This window comes from Struthio camelus, chromosome Z (genome assembly GCF_040807025.1).
Source record: "Struthio camelus isolate bStrCam1 chromosome Z, bStrCam1.hap1, whole genome shotgun sequence".
NCBI lineage: Eukaryota > Metazoa > Chordata > Aves > Struthioniformes > Struthionidae > Struthio > Struthio camelus.
Window position 1 is genome coordinate 32,587,759 of NC_090982.1, and position 18,147 is coordinate 32,605,905.

At 41.7% G+C, this 18,147-nt stretch overlaps 1 protein-coding gene across 3 annotated transcripts; it reads right to left on the minus strand.

The window, feature by feature from the left end:
• Positions 1–938: 938 nt before the first annotated feature.
• On the minus strand, positions 939–12,510 carry FBP1 (fructose-bisphosphatase 1). 3 transcript variants are annotated; one of them, XM_068928183.1, is made up of 8 exons: positions 12,341–12,510; positions 8,997–9,211; positions 8,018–8,180; positions 6,466–6,558; positions 5,281–5,424; positions 3,888–4,025; positions 2,378–2,497; positions 939–1,356 (listed from the first exon to the last, which is right to left on the minus strand). In XM_068928183.1, exons 2-8 carry the CDS (start codon positions 9,005–9,007, stop codon positions 1,165–1,167), a joined length of 861 nt encoding a protein of 286 aa, XP_068784284.1. In that variant the 5' UTR covers positions 9,008–9,211; positions 12,341–12,510; the 3' UTR covers positions 939–1,164. The 3 variants fall into 3 exon arrangements, with proteins under 3 accessions (XP_068784284.1, XP_068784283.1, XP_009671552.2); XM_068928182.1 differs by lacking the exon at positions 12,341–12,510 and adding an exon at positions 10,834–11,048 and having other exon boundaries at positions 8,997–10,645; XM_009673257.2 differs by lacking the exons at positions 8,997–9,211; positions 12,341–12,510 and adding an exon at positions 10,834–11,106.
• Positions 12,511–18,147: the final 5,637 nt, after the last annotated feature.

Sequence of the window (18,147 nt, forward strand, 5' to 3'; positions counted from 1 at the left end):
TCCACACCCTTATTTCCTATTTTACATGAAGAATCAAGCTCAGACAAGCTATCTGCACTAAAATATACAGAGAAGTAAATCCTCAGATAGGCAGACTTATTATCTGTTGTACCTGAAGTCATCAACACACAGACTGTGGGCTGCAGTGCTTGGGTAAGTGATCTTCTGTGCTCTACTAAACAGTGAAACCCACATGTTCCTTTGTTCAAATCTAGCAAAGGTAAGGGGAAGGGAGAAATGTTAAAGACTGGTAGATTTGGACTGATGCAAAATAGTCTGTGAACTACAGCCATAAACTGTACCCAGACAGGTGGACAGCCCTTGTGGCTTTCAAGCACTAGTGTCATGTTCCCAGCAGCATGATCTGAATCAGCATAAATGTCAGTGTGTTTTCTGGGAATTTTCACCACTTCTTTTTTGCTCGTGTAGCACAATCTTTCTTTTCTGAGGTAATCCATACTCCCAGGATAACACAAAGAACACCTGGGGAGGATAGCCTTGCTAGCAAAACACACCTTTTTCATCAGAGAAGCAAACTAATATCTGGCAAAGATGGTCAATCTAATCACAGCAGAATGTCTACACGTTCTCCTTATCCATTTCAAAATTTCACAAATGTTACTTCTGGGTAAGAATAGGCCCACACTGAAAGGCTGTTTCTGGATGGTTACTCACTATGTGTGAAAGTATCTATGCTAGCGCTCACATTTGTTGCGTAAGAACTAGAGACTGGCCTAGAAAAGGTCACTCAGTGTAAAAAGCTGCTGATTCTTCCCATTAACATTTTTTAGGAGACATGGAATCGGGTATTTTGGTGACAGTCTGTAGCTCGTTAGGGAAAGCTAACTCTGCAGTTAGTCTCAGTCTGCAACACACGATTTTCTTGTAGCACAATGGCTTTAGTGTAATTACAAATTATAAATGAAAAGGCAAACATCTTCCCCTTGCTTTCAATTTTAATGCCCCCTTTAATACAATCTTTTAATGCCTTTTGTTGCACAATGAGATTACAGAAGATTTCCCTTAAAAAAATGTTATGAAAATATGGCTCACTTGCTTTGCTGCTATAGAGGTCTGACATTTCAGTCTTGCAGTATTGCACAGTGTGTTCTTTGGTTCAGCTATAAGGCATTTCTTCCTATCTGTATGGTCCCATCAACTTCTCTACTTAGCTGAATGCTTTTTGACTATGTCAAGGTACTCTTTCACATCATCAGGAGACCCCAAGACAACAGGCACTCTTTGGTGGATATCCTCAGGCACAATATCTAGTATTGCTTGATGTCCTGTTGTTGCTATTCCTCCAGCCTTCTCAATAACAAAAGCCATAGGATTGCATTCGTAGAGCAGTCTCAGCTGAAAGACAAAAATCAAAGTGGCGATGGTCAGTCTAGGAAATGCTGTGAATCATGAAATATAAATATATTTGGCACTCGATTTTAGTATTAAAAACTATACTGACTAAAACCAGTCAACACACTAAATACTTTGCGTTTAATGTAAAGTTTTGATATAGGAATGAAATTGTGGGGTGCTCTTTTCAAAAAACAAAGTGAATGCTGGAGTTGCCCAATTTGAGTACTTTCTTGAGTTCATGTTTGCGTTGTGCTCTTCTCAGAGGGACAAAGCAGCAGACCATGCAGGCCTGGGTGGAAGGAAAGAAAAACATTGGCCCCGAGTGTGCCATTATTTTTCTGTAATGAATAACTGCATCTTATCTGCAAACTGAGGCAATGCTTTATGGACAATTGCAAAACAGATGAAAGGTCTTTGCTGAATAAACAGTCCCCTTGTTAGCCTATAGAGCTGTGATTTTTCTCTATGTGACTGAGGTCCTGCAGAGGTAGCCAGGCATAGTTCCTCCAGATGCGGTTGTGTTACCAAGTAGAAGACGCAGATGTGTTGTCGTCTGGCAGAGCTTTTCATAAAGAGCATACTACGTCTTTTTTTCTGCTATACTGGCTTACATACTCGCTTACAATAGGAATCTCAGCCTAATGCAGGTTGTTTACTATGCTTTGTAATGTGTTATGCGGTTGGAAGAGCACGGTTTGGGCTGGGAGAAGCCTGTTCAAACTGGACACCCCTTCCGATGTTCCTGCTCATGTTTCATAATCTGAAAATGTTTGAGGATAAAGAGAAAGCAGCACAGCTCAAACAGTTAGCAGCAGCCATAAAACAGTCAGTCATCTTGAGAACAGGTTGTCGTCATTTATAACAATGTGCATTGGTGGCCACCACCCCTGGGCACCAGAGATGCAAGCCACTGAGATGTAAAAATATTCCCTGGAATCAACATTATATAAAACATTGCTATCTTATAGTGAAATAGCTAAATAACTTCACATTTTCTATAATTAGGCTCATTCAGGTTTACCTTTCCTTTAGGACTTTTGGAGTTAGCAGGGTACAGAAAGATTCCTCCATACACCAGTGTGCGATGCACATCAGCTACCATTGATCCTATATACCTCCCACCATATGGTGAACTGCCGTCCTATGGAAAGATATTTAAATAAATGCAACCTTTCAGTAAGTCAGGTTAGTCTTCCCCCTAGCCCCCATCCCCTTTCTCTTAGTGATCCTAACACACAACTCCACCATACCGTGTTTCATTCAAAATACTCAAAATAGTTTGAGAAAGTTTCAGATTCCTCCTCACTTTCTAATTGGTAAATCCAAGAAAAAGAACTGACAGAAGATTACAGGACAGATTAGTGGCAGAGCCAACAATAGCAAATGCTTCCCAGCTCCTAGTCAGGGTTCTAAAACTCTAGAAAATACTGCATTCCTAGTAGCAACAAGATCAAGCGCTAGGAATGGATGTTGTGTTTCCCCCCCCCCCCAACTCTAAGAGAAAAAAAAAAAAATCAGAAAAGAAGCAGTCTTTCCTAGTTCTTCTACCCATTTTTACCAGCTTCTGTAACTTTTTTGGCAAGAAAAGGTTAAGAGTTGACTATTGCAATGAATTCCTCATTATACTCGAGATAATAGTATATTTTGTAGTATGTTTTAATAATTTTAAATAATATAGTGGAATATTTCAAATATATTTTAATATCCAAGTAAACAATCCATTCAGCCTGGCAAGATGCTTTTCTTCAAACTGTTAAAATGAGAATATCAATCTGTCTTCAAAGTTACTGGGAGGTGAAGGTGGACACCAACAGTATACAGTACCAAGTGGTTATACTTCATTGTCCACATAATACCTTCAGTAATGAAGGAAGTAAGACATCAGAATGGACATGATTTTTATGGGTGCCCCTCTGAACTTTGGGCCTCCTAACGCAAGGAAACCACATGACCACAAAGCAGACCTTGAAATTACATGAGCTCTTCAAGTGTGAGGCCCCTCAGCATCCAGCTTATGTTGCCACTGAGCATCCAATCCATTCCCACCCCCCCCACAGGTCTCCATCTACAGAGACGGACACCAGCTGTAGCAAAGAAGTAATGATCTATTACACATGTTGATGCAATTTCTTCATCACCAAACCAGAGTTCTCCTCTCTACTTGACCACACAAAGTGCCTGGTTTGGCCTCCGGCCCCCTTTTTTATGCCCAGTCAGGAAGGAAGCCAAAAAAAAAAAAAAAAGAGAGAGCGATGTAGCAGATGTAGCACAAGACTGAAGGATGGTGAAATGTCTGGTCACATCAACTTCTAACTAGCAGTACAACCTTCTGAATCCCCTTTCTGTCTTAAGCTTGGTATCCGAAATTAAAGTGCTATGTACAGATAGTAAATAGGTAAGAAAAAGGAAAACAAGCTCTGGAAATTCTACCAGAGCTCATGTATTCTAACTCATACATGAGATAGTGATTGATTGTAAAGTTATGAGTGTTACCTGTTATCAACAAATTTCTCTGAAATAGGATCTTTTACCTCAGGGAATTTCTTCTTTTTGAGATAGTCTGTGACTGCAGGATCAAAATATTTAGCATAGCCCTCATTGAGACTGTAGATATTTCCCTTCTTTTTGATTTTCACATCCCTATCCACCAAAATGAATTCTCCGATTGCCTAGTAAGAATGCAAATCAATCTGTTAATTTTAATTTTGCATGTATTTACAAGACAAGAGAAAAACAATCCTATGTACAATTTCGTAGACATATACTCCAGTTTTCACTTTCTTTAAATAAATGCGACCTTTGAGTAAGGCATCTATGAAAAAGTGGATACTTTCAGTCTAAATGAGAAATGATAAGCACACAGAGCATGAATCCTGGGGTCATGGAAGCTTCTTCATACTACCCTTCCCGTTTCCACATAAGTAGTCTGTGCCAAAAAATGCAATTGACTAAATTTATTTAGCTTTCTACTCCTTTGTTAGACTAATAATAAAAGTATAGCCCTGAGTAGCTCAGGAATTAGAACTGTCAGGTGAAGCATCAGTTTAAACATCTGCAAATAGCTGCAGATATTAAAAAATTCCAGTTCCTCCTAGCTTAGTCTAACTGGAAGCCAGAAACACGGAGTTAAGAGAACTATTCCCTGTAACCAAGGGCTAGGCTATTTAATCCTCACTGAGGTAAATTTCCATGTTAGCGTTAAAGCAAACAAACAAACATGCACACACATTCAAATTTACATTCCGAACAGAGATGAAATACATGCAGCTACTGAAGCTATTACCTAAAAGGGAACACCAACTTCTATTTCCTGCTATATGATCATGACCGGTTCCAAAAATTCCAATATAGGTAGGTGGCACACCCTGATTAACTGACTACATTAAAGTGGGTCATTATAGCAGAACACTTTGTATTATGGTAAATATGTTTTTTGTTTTAAAACTTCTACAGCCAACGCATTCCAGAATGTCAAACACATCCATATGCTTTACTTACTCTTTTACACATCATGGTGAGATCTGAAGACATACAAGAAGGTTAAATATTTCTGCTTCGCTAGTTTACTTCAATATTAAGGTCCTAACGTTAAGGAAATCAGACAGACAAGTCTTAAGTGGGCATTCTGCATTGCAGAAAACAGCTTATTTTAAATATCACATTATTTGACACACAGTGTATATTTGTTTCACTGACTTGGCTGCCTTCACTATGTTGAATCACTCGTAACATCCACTGCAGCAGTCAGCAAGAATGCAAAAACCTCTGGATGTTATTTTTGATAGGCATCAAAAGTATTTCACTTCTCCACATTAGCCTCGATTTGAAAATTGCTCCTTCGGTTGACTCTTTCGGGACAAACCGTTCTTACAGACAGTGTCTTGACAGCTCCCCACTCACACCCCCCAAAAAAGGTATTCTTACCGGATCAAGCATAAAGCAGTTGACACCTCCAGCAGAAGTAGCCAGTACTAGCATTGTGGCACTCCCATAGAGAGCATAACCAGCTGCCACAAGGTTACGCCCAGATTGTAAAGCATCTTTCCCAGAAGGTTCATCAGGGGATACCTAGAATAAAAGTATCATAGTCAATCTTACTTTTTTTTTTTTTTTACAGTTAGTAAACAACTGGATTCTTTTTGAGATAGGGATGGTCTTCTACTCCACCTCCCTGCAACACCGGCACACACACTTCCATGCTCCACACCGGGATTCCTAGGGCATGTGCTAGGACAAATTATACAGAGGAGACAAATGCACTAAGCTGGAAATGTTCTTATATAAGCCCAGCTGGAATGCAGGAAGCAGGAAAGAAGTCAGGAGATAATGCAGAGCTGTGTACCTCCTTGCAGATGATGATGAACACAACTCAAAGTAAAACCCTGAGGCAGGGTTAAAAACAAACAATGAAGCCTGACTCAGGGAGTCTGCAGCTGATGAAAAGTACCTAGGATTTTTTTTTTTTGTTCTGTTTTGCTTCATGTAAAAATGAAGTTACTTTGAGGTGCATCACAGCATGAAAAAGATGATTGAAATGGACAGCTGGGTGTGTTTTATCTGATGTACATTATTTCCCTTCCATCTTTTAACATGTTAAATCCTGTATTTCAAGCTCCTTCATACAAGGTTTCTGCCTTTTAGAGTGAATTAGATACTTCAAATGCACGTGCCATGTTTCAGCTCTGGTCTATATTTGAAGCCTATCCTCAGGCTGAAAAGACTATTAATATAGATGAACAAGAAAACCTGAAAGCGTGTTCCCCGAGTAGAAAACAATCATGTGGTATTTTATCTCAACATAATTATTCATGAAATCTAAGACCTGTTTCGTTTGTAAAGGGAAATTCCTTTAGCTGGCTAATTAAATATCAGCTAGGCTTGCACATACACATAAGTTTCTCACCTTCTGAGAGAGTAATGTTTACCCCTCACAAATGCTTTATACAAACATCTGTGTAATAGGAGGTCAAATTTAAACTTGGTCATTAAAGCTTCCTTCAGAAATAAGTTTAGTTGGATTTTATTAAATTTTCATATGGAATTTTATTTCATGAAGAGCTGCATAAGTATGAAAAATAATTTTTCTTCTCCTACATGAAAGTGTTTTACCTTTTTGTAGATGCCAAAGATGGTCCCAATGGAAACAAGGCAGTCAATGTTAGAGGAGCCATCTAGAGGGTCTATGCAGACTATGTATTTACCCTGGAAAATACAAAATAGGAAATAACTGGATTAGTGACATTATTTACCTACCTACACTAAAAATATTTCAGTAGTTAAAGTTTCTCAGACAATTTCATACCAATATAAACCAAGAGACTGTTACAGTTTATGAGGAAACTGAACTCTCATGTTTTGACTTTTTTTGGCCAAGATTTCATCCTTGTTTACAACTGCATGAATTTCTGTCACAGTAGAAGCTGAGAAATCTCTAGCTAAAGTTATAAATGATGACATAGGAAAGCTGAAGTTTTGCTGCGTCATTTTTAAAAAAAGATTTTTTATATATTTAATTAATACTGAGCCATTTTTATAGACATCCGACAACACCTACCATTTGAGCTATGTTTTCTCATCTCTTATAAAACTGCTTTCTGAATTACAAGGAAAAAAACAAATTAAGTAGATCACTAGATTAGTTTTTTTTTTTAGATCTAAAATTAAAGATACTACAAGGTAGCCTTAACACCTGACATCCATAAACTATACATTTTACTTTACTGCATATTCCACTTTAAACACCTTAATGAAAGCCTGTGCTCAGAAATGAGCAGTGCTCAGACATTACCTTTGCCAGGTTATGGTCTTACAATAACCTTTTTCTCTTTTTTGTTTGTTTGTTTGTTTTCCGAATGAACAGTCTCTGCCTATTGCTATGGTACGGATTCCTTTAGATACAGGAAATTGTCAGTATAGGGAAAATGTACCTTTCCAACCAGCTGTACCTTTCAAGTAGCCTGTTTTTCTCTTCACCACTGACAAATTGTTATTTTATTCACAATCATTTTCATAATTATGTGTAACAACAGTGTTTGTTTACTTGCTTTTCATTTGACTTCATCCTATATGCCAGAAACTTATTCAAGCCCAGCAACAGGTTATACTGCTACTCTATGGATAGGTATTATGATAAAACCACCATATTAGCTCATAATTAGTATATAAAAAAAAATACCACTGAGCATCAACAATCTTTGAGGCTCCAGAATCATCTTGTTCAGATCTAAAACAATCACGAATTCAGTATTTGATCCACAAAGAACAGATATTCAGTGTTCTGCTACCAAAGCTACTCAAAACTTCACAGAAGAGCTTAATTCACTCAGAGTACAGTTCTGGAGAACAGGGGGAGTAGGCAAGAAATACGTTTTCCCAACAATGAGGTGAAGGCCCGGAGGGGTTAAAAGAGGGTGGGGAAGAGTTTTAGAGAAGAATTTAAAAAAAAAAAAAATCAATACAGCAGTCTAGGGAACAGAAGTAATAGAAAGGACAACTGCTGAGAGAGGGGAGCATACAAGAAAATATTAGTATTTGCCAATACTCAGAAAAATACAGGTTCTCTCTGAGACCTTTAGCTCATTTTTCATTTTTAAATTTGAAGAGACAAAGCTGTAAAGGCTGATTTGAAATCACGTCCTGAGAGGTTTTTCAAGCTACTAACCCTTTTTTCAGCTTCTACTATTATAGCATCTTTATTTTCTTCTGATACGATAACACAGGTGCTGAAGGATGACTTGAGCATATTAATCACGAGATCATTGGAAAGGATATCCAGCTTCTTCACTTGGTCTCCTGTCACATTGGTAGAACCAGCAATTCCATAGCTAAAGCGATGGAAAGAGAGAAGAGCATTTTGTAAAAACTGGGCGCTCTGTCTCCCAAAGTACCCCACTTCTAGCAGGCTTAGGCTCGTAGAAAAGTCTTGTGAAACAAACAACTCTTCTGAGTGATATCTCAGGTCTGTAAGCCTCCTTTTATTTACCAGCTGATAAGTTCTTGCTGAGACCTGCTAACACGAGCTGTGGTAGCAAGGCTGGAATACACTGAACATGAGGAATGCAAAAAAGGAATCACGCGTGAATAGTCCCCAAACTATAGGCAAACCCAGCCAGAGCACGCTACGAGGACTGGATTATAATCACGCTATTAAATTAGCTGTTGCCTCTTAAGACCCAAATACTGCCCCTACAACCTTGGCTGCCACATCGTAGCTGCTTTAAAAGCTAAGATCTCACTAGAAAGTCTATACTTAAAAAGTAACAATGCATCTGACTATATTGGTTATGGTTAGCAATACCCTGTACAAATATGGGCACAAACCTTTTGTTCAGAGGTTAAATCAACATTTTTATGCTATAATGTTTCTAGCTTTGTTTTTAAGTTGTAAGTGTTTATTTGCGAATAAGACTGAGAAACACAAGTGCCAAACAAACAAAAAAAAAAAAGAAATCAGCCAGCTGATTTCCGGCTGGTTAGTCTGAACCCAGCACTCAGCACCAGGAAGTACCAGCAGAGCTCGCGATAGGCAATAGTGAAAACACACACAGACAAAGGAAGTTTGGGTTATGGATTACGTCGTAAAAGAGAAAAGCCGTACCTAGCTCTGCGCAGGCACACCGATGGCTCTTACTTAAGCTTACCTGCGATACATTGGTGAGAGCTGAATACTGAATACTGGTATTTCTTTTTTTTTCTTTTTCTTTCTCTCTTTTTTTTTTTTCTCGCAATACAGCTGACCAGGATGTATTTAGAATTGAAGAAATGTACTGCATTTCTTCAATCTGATGCATAAGAAAAAGTGAAAGATCCAGCAAAATTCTCTCTCCTTCTCTGCTACAGCGGCTTGAGCATTTTTCTGCAATGTTTTAGAAAACATTAGACTTTAAATGTCACACTTTGGAGCCGGGGGGGCTCTCATCCTGAGAGCAAAACCTTCACATGGCCAAATCTGGGTGCCCAGCCCCTGGGGAGCGCAGAGGGCAGTGGGCAGCTTGTATGGAGCCTGCAGCGGGAAGGAGCGGTGGCCACGGCGGTGGCAGCAGCTCATCACCACCTTCACGGCCAGGCTGGGGGCCACCCCAAGAAATGGGCCCGGCAATCCCTGCTGCTCTGCGCTCTCCGATGGTCAGGTCATGTGTCACTCGGCAGTGCCTGAGACAGGAAAATCCCACCGCTGGTCAGGAAACACAGTCCCACGGTGGGAGCTGCGCTTCGCCTGCCTGAGGAGGCTCGCAAGTCCAAAGCTGGTTGTCCCGGGGAAGAAAATACCATCCACCTTGGAGGGTAGTGAGGCCAGGATAGCAGCTCAGGTATCGGACCCACGGACACCTCAGCAAAGCCATGGAAACACAGAGAGGAGGCACAAGGAATGGGGCCAAGGAAGGTTACAAGTTGGCGGTGGAAGGAAACCCTACTCTCTGCTGTTGGGACTGTAGCATAAAAGGCTTAGGAAGGGGCTAGCATGTAGCGACTATAAAACTGTGCCAAGCATATCAGATGAGATTTGAAGTCAAGACAGCAAAAGATACTTTAAATTATATAGAGTGAGCTATTGTAATTTGCTTGTGCAATTGCTTCTGTTCTGCCAGCTTCAGTCACCAAATCTTTCAGCTTGCTGATACTAAGATACTGATGTATTTTGTAAAAAGTGTTACTCTGTTTTGCTAGAGGCATTTTACTTAATTTATTTTCCACTGTATGGTCTGTAGAGGCAAATTTGTTTTCTTGCTATTACTTTTTTCTTTAAGTAATGAGGCAGCTTGCGTCTAAACCCCTGATCAGCATATTATGTGGCTTATCAACAATATGCAAAATACATGGGAGAATCAGTTGCCCTAGACTGGCTTCAGCTATCTACCATTTCAAGAGCTCTCATTTCCTTCCAAAATCCTTTCCTCACATTTTCCTTCCTCCAGAGCAATCCCCCTCGGTATCAGCTCTGCCTGACTGACTACAGACACTGCTGGTCCTTGCAGAGACCATTTATTTATAGGCCGGAGACTTCCAGGGTGTCACAGAAAAACTCAGGTTGCTAGGGCACAATGTGGCAAAAGCAAAAAATGAAACAAAACAAAACAAACCCGAATTTGATTAAACTCCCTATAGCATGAAAACGGTGCTTCGATATCAAGTTCTTGCCTACAACGAATAATAACAGTTCAGCCCTATTTTGCCAGGCTTCAACTTTCAGTCTGTTTGGTCTTCGGGTCCGAAGCGTCTCGACCTGCTGGAGGTGTCTGCACGAAGACCTACCAGCCGCAGCCACCTGCGCGAGTCGGCGCGCCTTTACCTATTAAAAAAGGTGACAAAACCCATTTCTGCCGGGGAAAAGCCGGAGCCTGGGACGCTACAGGCGTCAGCTCGGGATGGCGGGGGGGAAGGGTTCGCGGCGTGAGGTGGGCGAGAGGTTTTGAGCTGCTGAGGAGGGAGAGAGGCCGGGGGAGCGCCGGGGAGGGCGGCGGGGCCGGTGTCACTCACAGGTTGGCGATGCCGGCCTTGCGCACGGCGCTGGAGATGGCCTTGACGGCGGTGCAGAGGGAGTTGAGGAGCTGGGTGAACTCGCCGGTGCCCCTGGCGCGCCGCCCTTCCTCCATCACGAAGCGGGTCATGGTGATCACGTCGGTGTCGAAGGCGGAGCGGTCCGCCATGGTGCCGTCGTCCTGCCCGCCGTGCCCGTGCCGCCGCCCCGGGACGAGTGGGCCCGCCGCCGCCGCCGCCGCCGCCGGCGATAGCCCCGGGCCGGGGGCGGGGCCGGGGGCGGGGCACCCGCGGCCTGGCCCCGCCCCCTGCGCGCGTCCCCGGCGCGGCCCGGCCCCCCGGCCGCCCGGTTTCCGCGCGCACCGGCGCAGCGGCCCGGGCAGGTTTTTACGGCAGGCTCCCCGGAGCGGTCCGGCAGCAGGAGCCTGTCCCTCCAGTCCCGCTCTCCCAAAGCCAGGAACGAGCGCAAGCCACACAAATGCTGCTGCACAACGTACCTAGGAGCCCAGACCCCGCTGAGTACCAGCGCTTTGACCCCGCCTCCCTGACGGTGCAGTGAGATCAAACGATATGTTTTCTTGCTGCTGTTTGATCAAAAAAGAAAAAAAGAAAAAGAAAAAAAAATCCAGCCACGTCTCAGTGCAATGCAGCGTACCGTCACAAAAACGTAGGTTTTGCCAGATCCAGAACGCTAGGTGACTAATCCAAAACTTTTGACGCATAGCAGAAAGCAAGTTCTCTCCACATCTCATCCTACATACACCCTGACACACAATAATTTGAAAAGTACAAATATGGATATGGGTTATCCTTTTGTTGCCATGTAGATTTATATTTATATTTATATTACCCATCATTTTATGTCTGTATAATTAAGGAGATGTATCCAAGACATTTTGATTACTTTCTGTTAGAATATATCAGTGATTTGGATAAGCCCAGTCTCAAATCCCCGAACCCAAACTGCAGACTGAAATTGTTCCAGGTGGTGCCAAGCACCAGGCAAAAATCATTTAAAAGTGTGCACCTCTTTACATATGCAAGCACACTGTATATCCACACATTGCTTACCTCAGAGGTATGTGTGAATGCCTTCTCCAGGTGCATATAACTTTGGCCTAACTTAGGCATGCCCAGAAGTACATGCAATTCTGAAACTATTAGTTGTAAATAGCTGTAATGCTCTTTGCAACGGGACCTTTTAGTCTTTGGTAAGTGGTACCAGCCCAGCACTTCAAAAGAGTTCCAGGAGAGGGAGGTGGATTTTGGAAAATTTACAAAGGATTGATATTAGCTCTTTCTTTAAAGGTAAATAATGCTTTACAGCTGTCCACGGCAGCTACATCAGCCAGGTCCACTGCAGCTACATCAGCCAGAATAATAGAGAAAGACAACATCAAACATCACACAGAAGTTTAGATGAGTGCACTTAAACTGGGTAGGACAGAGGAGTCTAGGAACGTATGACCCACAGTAACAGAAGAACTATTTATTTGGAATAACTTACCTTTTTTATAAGGACCCCATAAAATACATCAGTATCCTATCCTGCAGAGAAATCTGTACTTCAGGATAAAATAGTCAAGATCCGTGTAAAACACTTGCAACCTAAATTTTTTTTTATGAAATCCATGCCTGAAGAGAAGGAGCCTTTTTCACCTCCAGTACTCTGCCTATTCTCCCCAGTTTCTGAGCTGAAACCTTTGCCCTTTTGCAGTGGGGGAGACGAAGGGGCAAGACTTTTTACCACTTCCACTCATATCGTGGAAACCAGGCACAAATAAGCAAGCTGCAGATTGAAACAGCAGTCATTTGAAAAGATAGTGGTTTCACATCCAACTTTTGGGGCAGGATCTGTGACACACAGTCAGTTCCCTGCTCTGAGAACTGGGCTTGTCTAGCTAAACCCAACTTATCTGGCTAAGTTTGTCTGTGCTAGCCAGAGACTGCAGTATAGGCAAACCCGTGGTTTATTGTGATCTATTCTCAAACAGGCAAATGTTAAAAAAAAAAGTCACTCGCTTCAGCCAGCATTATATTATGGGCTTAATTTTTGCCTCATGGTCAGTATTTTCACGTATCTTGGGAGAATACAGACAGATAACTGAAGCCAAATGAATAAGGAAACAGACTGCCTGGAGATTTACTTGTCCTGCCCAAAGTGTCACAAGACCCTGGGAACACAGAATGAGTTTTTAACCTCTAAAACGCATATGCAACCCTACAGCAACCATGCTATTTGGTAATGTTAAATCAGTGTAAGCTCTGAATTAGGTTCTACGTGTTGTGAGCATTTCCCCTTAGAAATCAGTAGTTAAACATTTATCGAGAACAAATGTGTGGCGCTGGGGAAGAAAGGTCAGTGCTGGCTGATTAAACATTGCCAAAACATTTTGCTCCTGTATAGAAGAAAACGCAACCTTGTTTGCGAGCAGATGACATTCAGCTAGACACAGTTCACAGTTTTTCAGAACTGTAAGCATCCAAAACACACAACTTTTTTGAAAACAGCTTTTCTCCCTGTATGCAAAATCCCTATTGTGTAATGATTATGAAAATAAGACACATGGTGATGACATAATCCCCAGGTATTTTATTATGAAGGTTGCCTCTGGTAGCTTCAAATGACAAGCAAAAAGATAGTGGGAATTAAAGCCTCCCCAAAAGGCCCTTTTATCCTGAAGGAAAGCATCCATGTGGGAATGGCAGCTTTAGATCCTGACGCAGGGGAGGACTGAGGCTGGCCGTTGCCTGCCATTGGAGACAGATCTGCCAGTGTGATTTCTAGCTAGACAACCAGACTTTTGGCTCCTTTGCTTCATAAAGTGTTTCCCTTCTCCTGCGTGAATTTCCCACGCCAGGCCAGCCTCCTAAAATACATATTTATGACGGCCATAGCAAAGCATAGCACATCTCTGGGCACAGGCACACAACTTCAAAAGGACACAATTAAAGGTGAAAATTTGTGGAAAAAAGTTTTCTCGGTACGGTAGCTGTAAAATGGCATTTATCTGATAATGACACATTAAATTATTCTGCCAGTTTGTATGAATTTTGCTATGATCGATAAGCACAATCGAACTATAAAGCTGATGATATTCTGCGGTAAAGGGTTTTCCCGTAGCACGCCTGTATGCTGCCCTCTTGTGTCAGTAGCATGTAAACGTTTTTAGTACTTTATTGTGAGGGCGGACTCTTAGGAGAGCACATCTCCGTTTTTCTATACGTTGACAGAGCGCTTAATATGCATAAAATTGATTCTGAAAAGGAATTCTATGTGCCTGTGAAATACAAATATTGTCATCTTTATTGTCGGTTTTTAATTTCTGTATTTGTTACCTATCCACAAGACTCTACCAGGCAAGCAGAGCAAAGAATATGCTACCTGAATATTATACATGCTAATACTTCCCTTTTAAAATGTCATATAACATATCCAGAAAAAATATTTACAGTAACAACTCCAAGTTTACTTTAGGAACTTTTACTTTAGTTTACTTCAGGAACTGCTAAAAGAATAACCTGAAGAGACTTCGATGTACTCTGTACTAAACTACAGTGCTATCAAAGAGTGGACTTATCTTCTTTAACTGTCTACTTGGCAGGAAAAAAAATAAGTTTTACAACCACCAAGGGGCATAATGTCATGATTAGATGATGACATCTAAAATTCAAGATGGCCGGAGGAAGAGCATGTGATACAAAAGGTCAAATTCTGCTCTCAGACCCTGATCCGGGGTTAGATTTCTAGGGCAGATATCCCATTAATGTCCTTGTAGATTTAGCTACAGGACCATAACCAGTTATGTTGCTTTGCTGAAAACAATAGCTCAAATTGTTCAAATTTTTAATATCCTGTTGCTTAGGATGATTTAAATGAGCGGTACTGCAGAGGTTCAACTGTGGAGGTCTTGCTTGGGCTTTTGTTCAGCTCTGGTAATTTTAACTTTATTTGCTTCAGTTCAGGACTTCCAGATAACCTCAAATGTTTATCAGAACAACAGAAAGTCTTTTCTTCCAAATCCCAGCTCATTTTTATTCTGTAAAAGTACAGATGAAGCAGTGTTTGGCTTTTCCAGCTTAATCTGCAGTGTGATGAAGGTGTCTTGAATATGTTACATTAGTGAGGTCCAAACTATAGCGTATGCTAAAGGAATGGAACATGGTAATCATAAATGATTCTCTTATCTACGCCTCTGAAATATATGGTCAATAAAGGAAGCTGAGTGACTGTTTACAAGGTTATTCCCCCTTCTTGTTTACCAGCTGTATTCTGTTTCATGCCAAAGGACTGGCAGTAAAACTATTTAAAGTGACTGTTAGCTTTTACATTTTTTAAATTAATTTTATTCAGTATTTACAGAGTTTTTCATACTGTGAATGAACAGTAACGAATCGTTACAATGCCCTTGTGACATAGACAGGCAAGTAAAGAAAATCAAGGAAAAAACTTTATCCTGGGCTGCAGAGGAAAGTCGTGCTGGAGCGAAAAGCTGGCTGATTACTTTGGGAATTCACACAGTTTGAAAGAGAGTGAGAGAAAGTGGGGAAAAGAGAATTTAACTCAGCAATACACAAACTGCGTTTGTTACCTTTTCTGCATATTTCCTTTTGCTCTACTAACCTGATATTTCTTTTGTGACACAGTTGCAGCCGGTATAGAAAAAAGCCGAGAAGGGATATGCCTAGCACATATTGAGTCAGCTCTGAAGAAACAGCAAGAAAGTTAAGCCCCTACAGATAGGACATCACTGCAAGATGATATGACTTTAAAAACAGGAGTAATAGGTGGATAGAAGGAACCTATACTTTAGATTGCTCTATAGAGTCCATTTGATCTTGATAGGAACACCAAGCAGTGGCTCAAAATCCTTTTCAAGTAACTAGTTACCAGATAGCTATAGTATCCTGATCTAACATGGGGTTTTATCTTACTATTTCCCACTATTTTTGCATGTAGGTTTACTTTACTGATGGCTGTAATGGCAAAAACATTTGCTTTCATAATACACTGTAAGGCATGTGCGGTCATTCTGTGCTGTCTTTCACAGGAGAAGGACCTAATAGGTAACTGGGATTCGCAAGTGATCGTGCAATCTGAAACAGATGCTGTCATTGGAGTTACTTAAGACACATACTGACCAACTTTGCCTTGACCTTATATGCTTTTCTTCTGCCCAAAGAACCTGTTGTAAAAGTCAATGCGTTTGTCCATGAAGACACATACAGGGTTGAAATGAAGAGGATAATTTTTAAGACTGCTTGAGAGTTTAGTTTCATGACTTATGCAGGTAGGGATGCATCACATAGGCTAAACCCCAGCCCTCGCTTTGCAAACGTGCCACTGCACTTTCCACTACCACTTCATCACACAGCATAAAGTTGATATCAGAATGCAGTATGTGCCATGCCAGGGATAAACTGGTATAGATGGCAATGTCAAAATCAGGCTCACAGTTGCTGACTCTCTTTGGGAAACAGCTTTCAGCTTGCCCAGCTGGTGGTATCCAGGTATATTGGCTCCCAAGTTATTTAAGAAAGTGAGAAGTGTCGTTCTAGGCCAAAGCAGTGCCATCTAGCCCAGGATTCGTCTCTTGCAGTGGCAGGCGGAGATGTTATTTAGAAGAGCACGTGAGCTCAGCCACTTTCTGCATTCCTTTGCCCCCATAATTCCCAACATCCATAACTGGATTAGGGATATAAGAGCTAACCTCCCTGTCTATTGCTTTAATATTCATGGTTGAGGCATTGATCTAATCCCATTTTGAAAGTGCTGATACTATCTGCTTCCACAGCCTCTGTCACAGCATATCGGGGACATTCACTGCCTACTGGATTAAAAAGTGCTTTCTTTTATCCCTTCTATGAGTTTCAACAACTGTCCCCTAGTTTTAGCACCTAGGATTTGGTGAATAACGGTGTTTCATTAAACCTACTCACGATCTTTAAGGTTTTGTAAACCTCAGGCTTCTCCTAGGGCCCCAGGCTTTTACTCTCTCCTCTGAGGCAACTGCTCCATATCCTTAATCATTTCAGAAACCCTTCTGTAGCTCCACTGAGTCCTTCCTGACAGGTGCAACACATGGTACTTAAGATATGGCACCCAATGGCACTGTTTTCAAAATACATATCCCAATGATGCTGATTATTTTGTTGGCTTCTTTGCCTGATGCTACTTTTTTGAGCCAACTTTCGTATTTTTCTTAACTCACAATGAGGAAGATTTATAAAATTCATCGCCATTTACAGAAATATGCTCTTATCAACTCTACAGGCTTCCCTTGTTTGTGTTACAGGAAAAATGCACAGAAGATGCTCAAATCCTAAAGCATCACCTTTTTTCCTGGAGATACATAGATATGCTGGGGTCTGTGAAAACACTCAACAGGGGCATTGGCTTCTGTTCAGGCTGAAGGATGAAATAATCCAATTCTTCTTTGTAAGATAGATAACGTAATAGGAAGCCATAAACCAAACCCTAGCACATTACCAGGCATGACACTGTCACCCCAGGGGTCTGATAATGGAGACAGGGGTTCCTGGTTCCTCACACACATTTCTGTGAGCCTGCGGAAAGCAGCACAGACATGCAGAGATAACAAGAAGGACATCGGGGATCCAGCTGGAGATGCACTCTTCTAGTGTGACTCCATGGAAGTAGTAAGAGAGATTTTGATAAGAGCACTAGCTGGAGACAAATCTGGAAAACAAGCAAAGATACTGTCCTACTGTCTCGTTTCTGCTCTTGGAGGAAACAAACTGTTACTCTATGCTTTCTTGTGGAGAAACAGGATTGTAATCTGTGCTTGAAGAGGAGGAAAAATTGCAAGGATATCATTCAAACTCAGCAGGAGGTGCATGTCCCTGTCTCTCTGAATGAATCTGAGGTATCTTGCTAGGCTCCCGAACCCTGGGGAGCCCAGCAAAAGCTGGGAGCTGGGAACGCTTGCCCCTGAGGGAGCCAAGACTCAGTCTCCACACGAGGGAACGTGTCCAGCCAAGCTGGGAGCTCAGCAGGAGCCGTCCACTGTGATCTCTTCCTTTTTATGCAGGCAACGCCTTCCTCTCTGAGTAGCAATATTTCTTGTCTCCTTTTATGTCTGTGAAGCTTTGCGAGAGGTACAAGTTAGAGGCCCTTGCCCCTGTGGCAAGATGCTGCTGATCGGGGGGAGGCTGCCCCAGGTCCAGTGGGAGCCTCCTGCTGCGTTTGGTGGCTATCGCAGCAGCGACACGCTCATTTTGAGATGAAAAGTGTTGGTACAGACGTAACACCACAGCACGGTGGGTAACACAGGAACACTTGGTTCTCTCTTC

Bases quoted from the DNA above. Each gene is read 5' to 3' on its own strand.
- FBP1 (XM_009673257.2), bottom strand. From the start codon at position 11,003: ATGGCGGACCGCTCCGCCTTCGACACCGACGTGATCACCATGACCCGC. The intron at 4,026-5,280 runs GTAAGAATACCT...CATTCTTACTAG, and splicing joins ACTGCTTTATGCTTGATCCG to GCAATCGGAGAATTCATTTT. The intron at 1,357-2,377 runs GTAAACCTGAAT...TTTGTCTTTCAG, and splicing joins CCAAAAGTCCTAAAGGAAAG to CTGAGACTGCTCTACGAATG.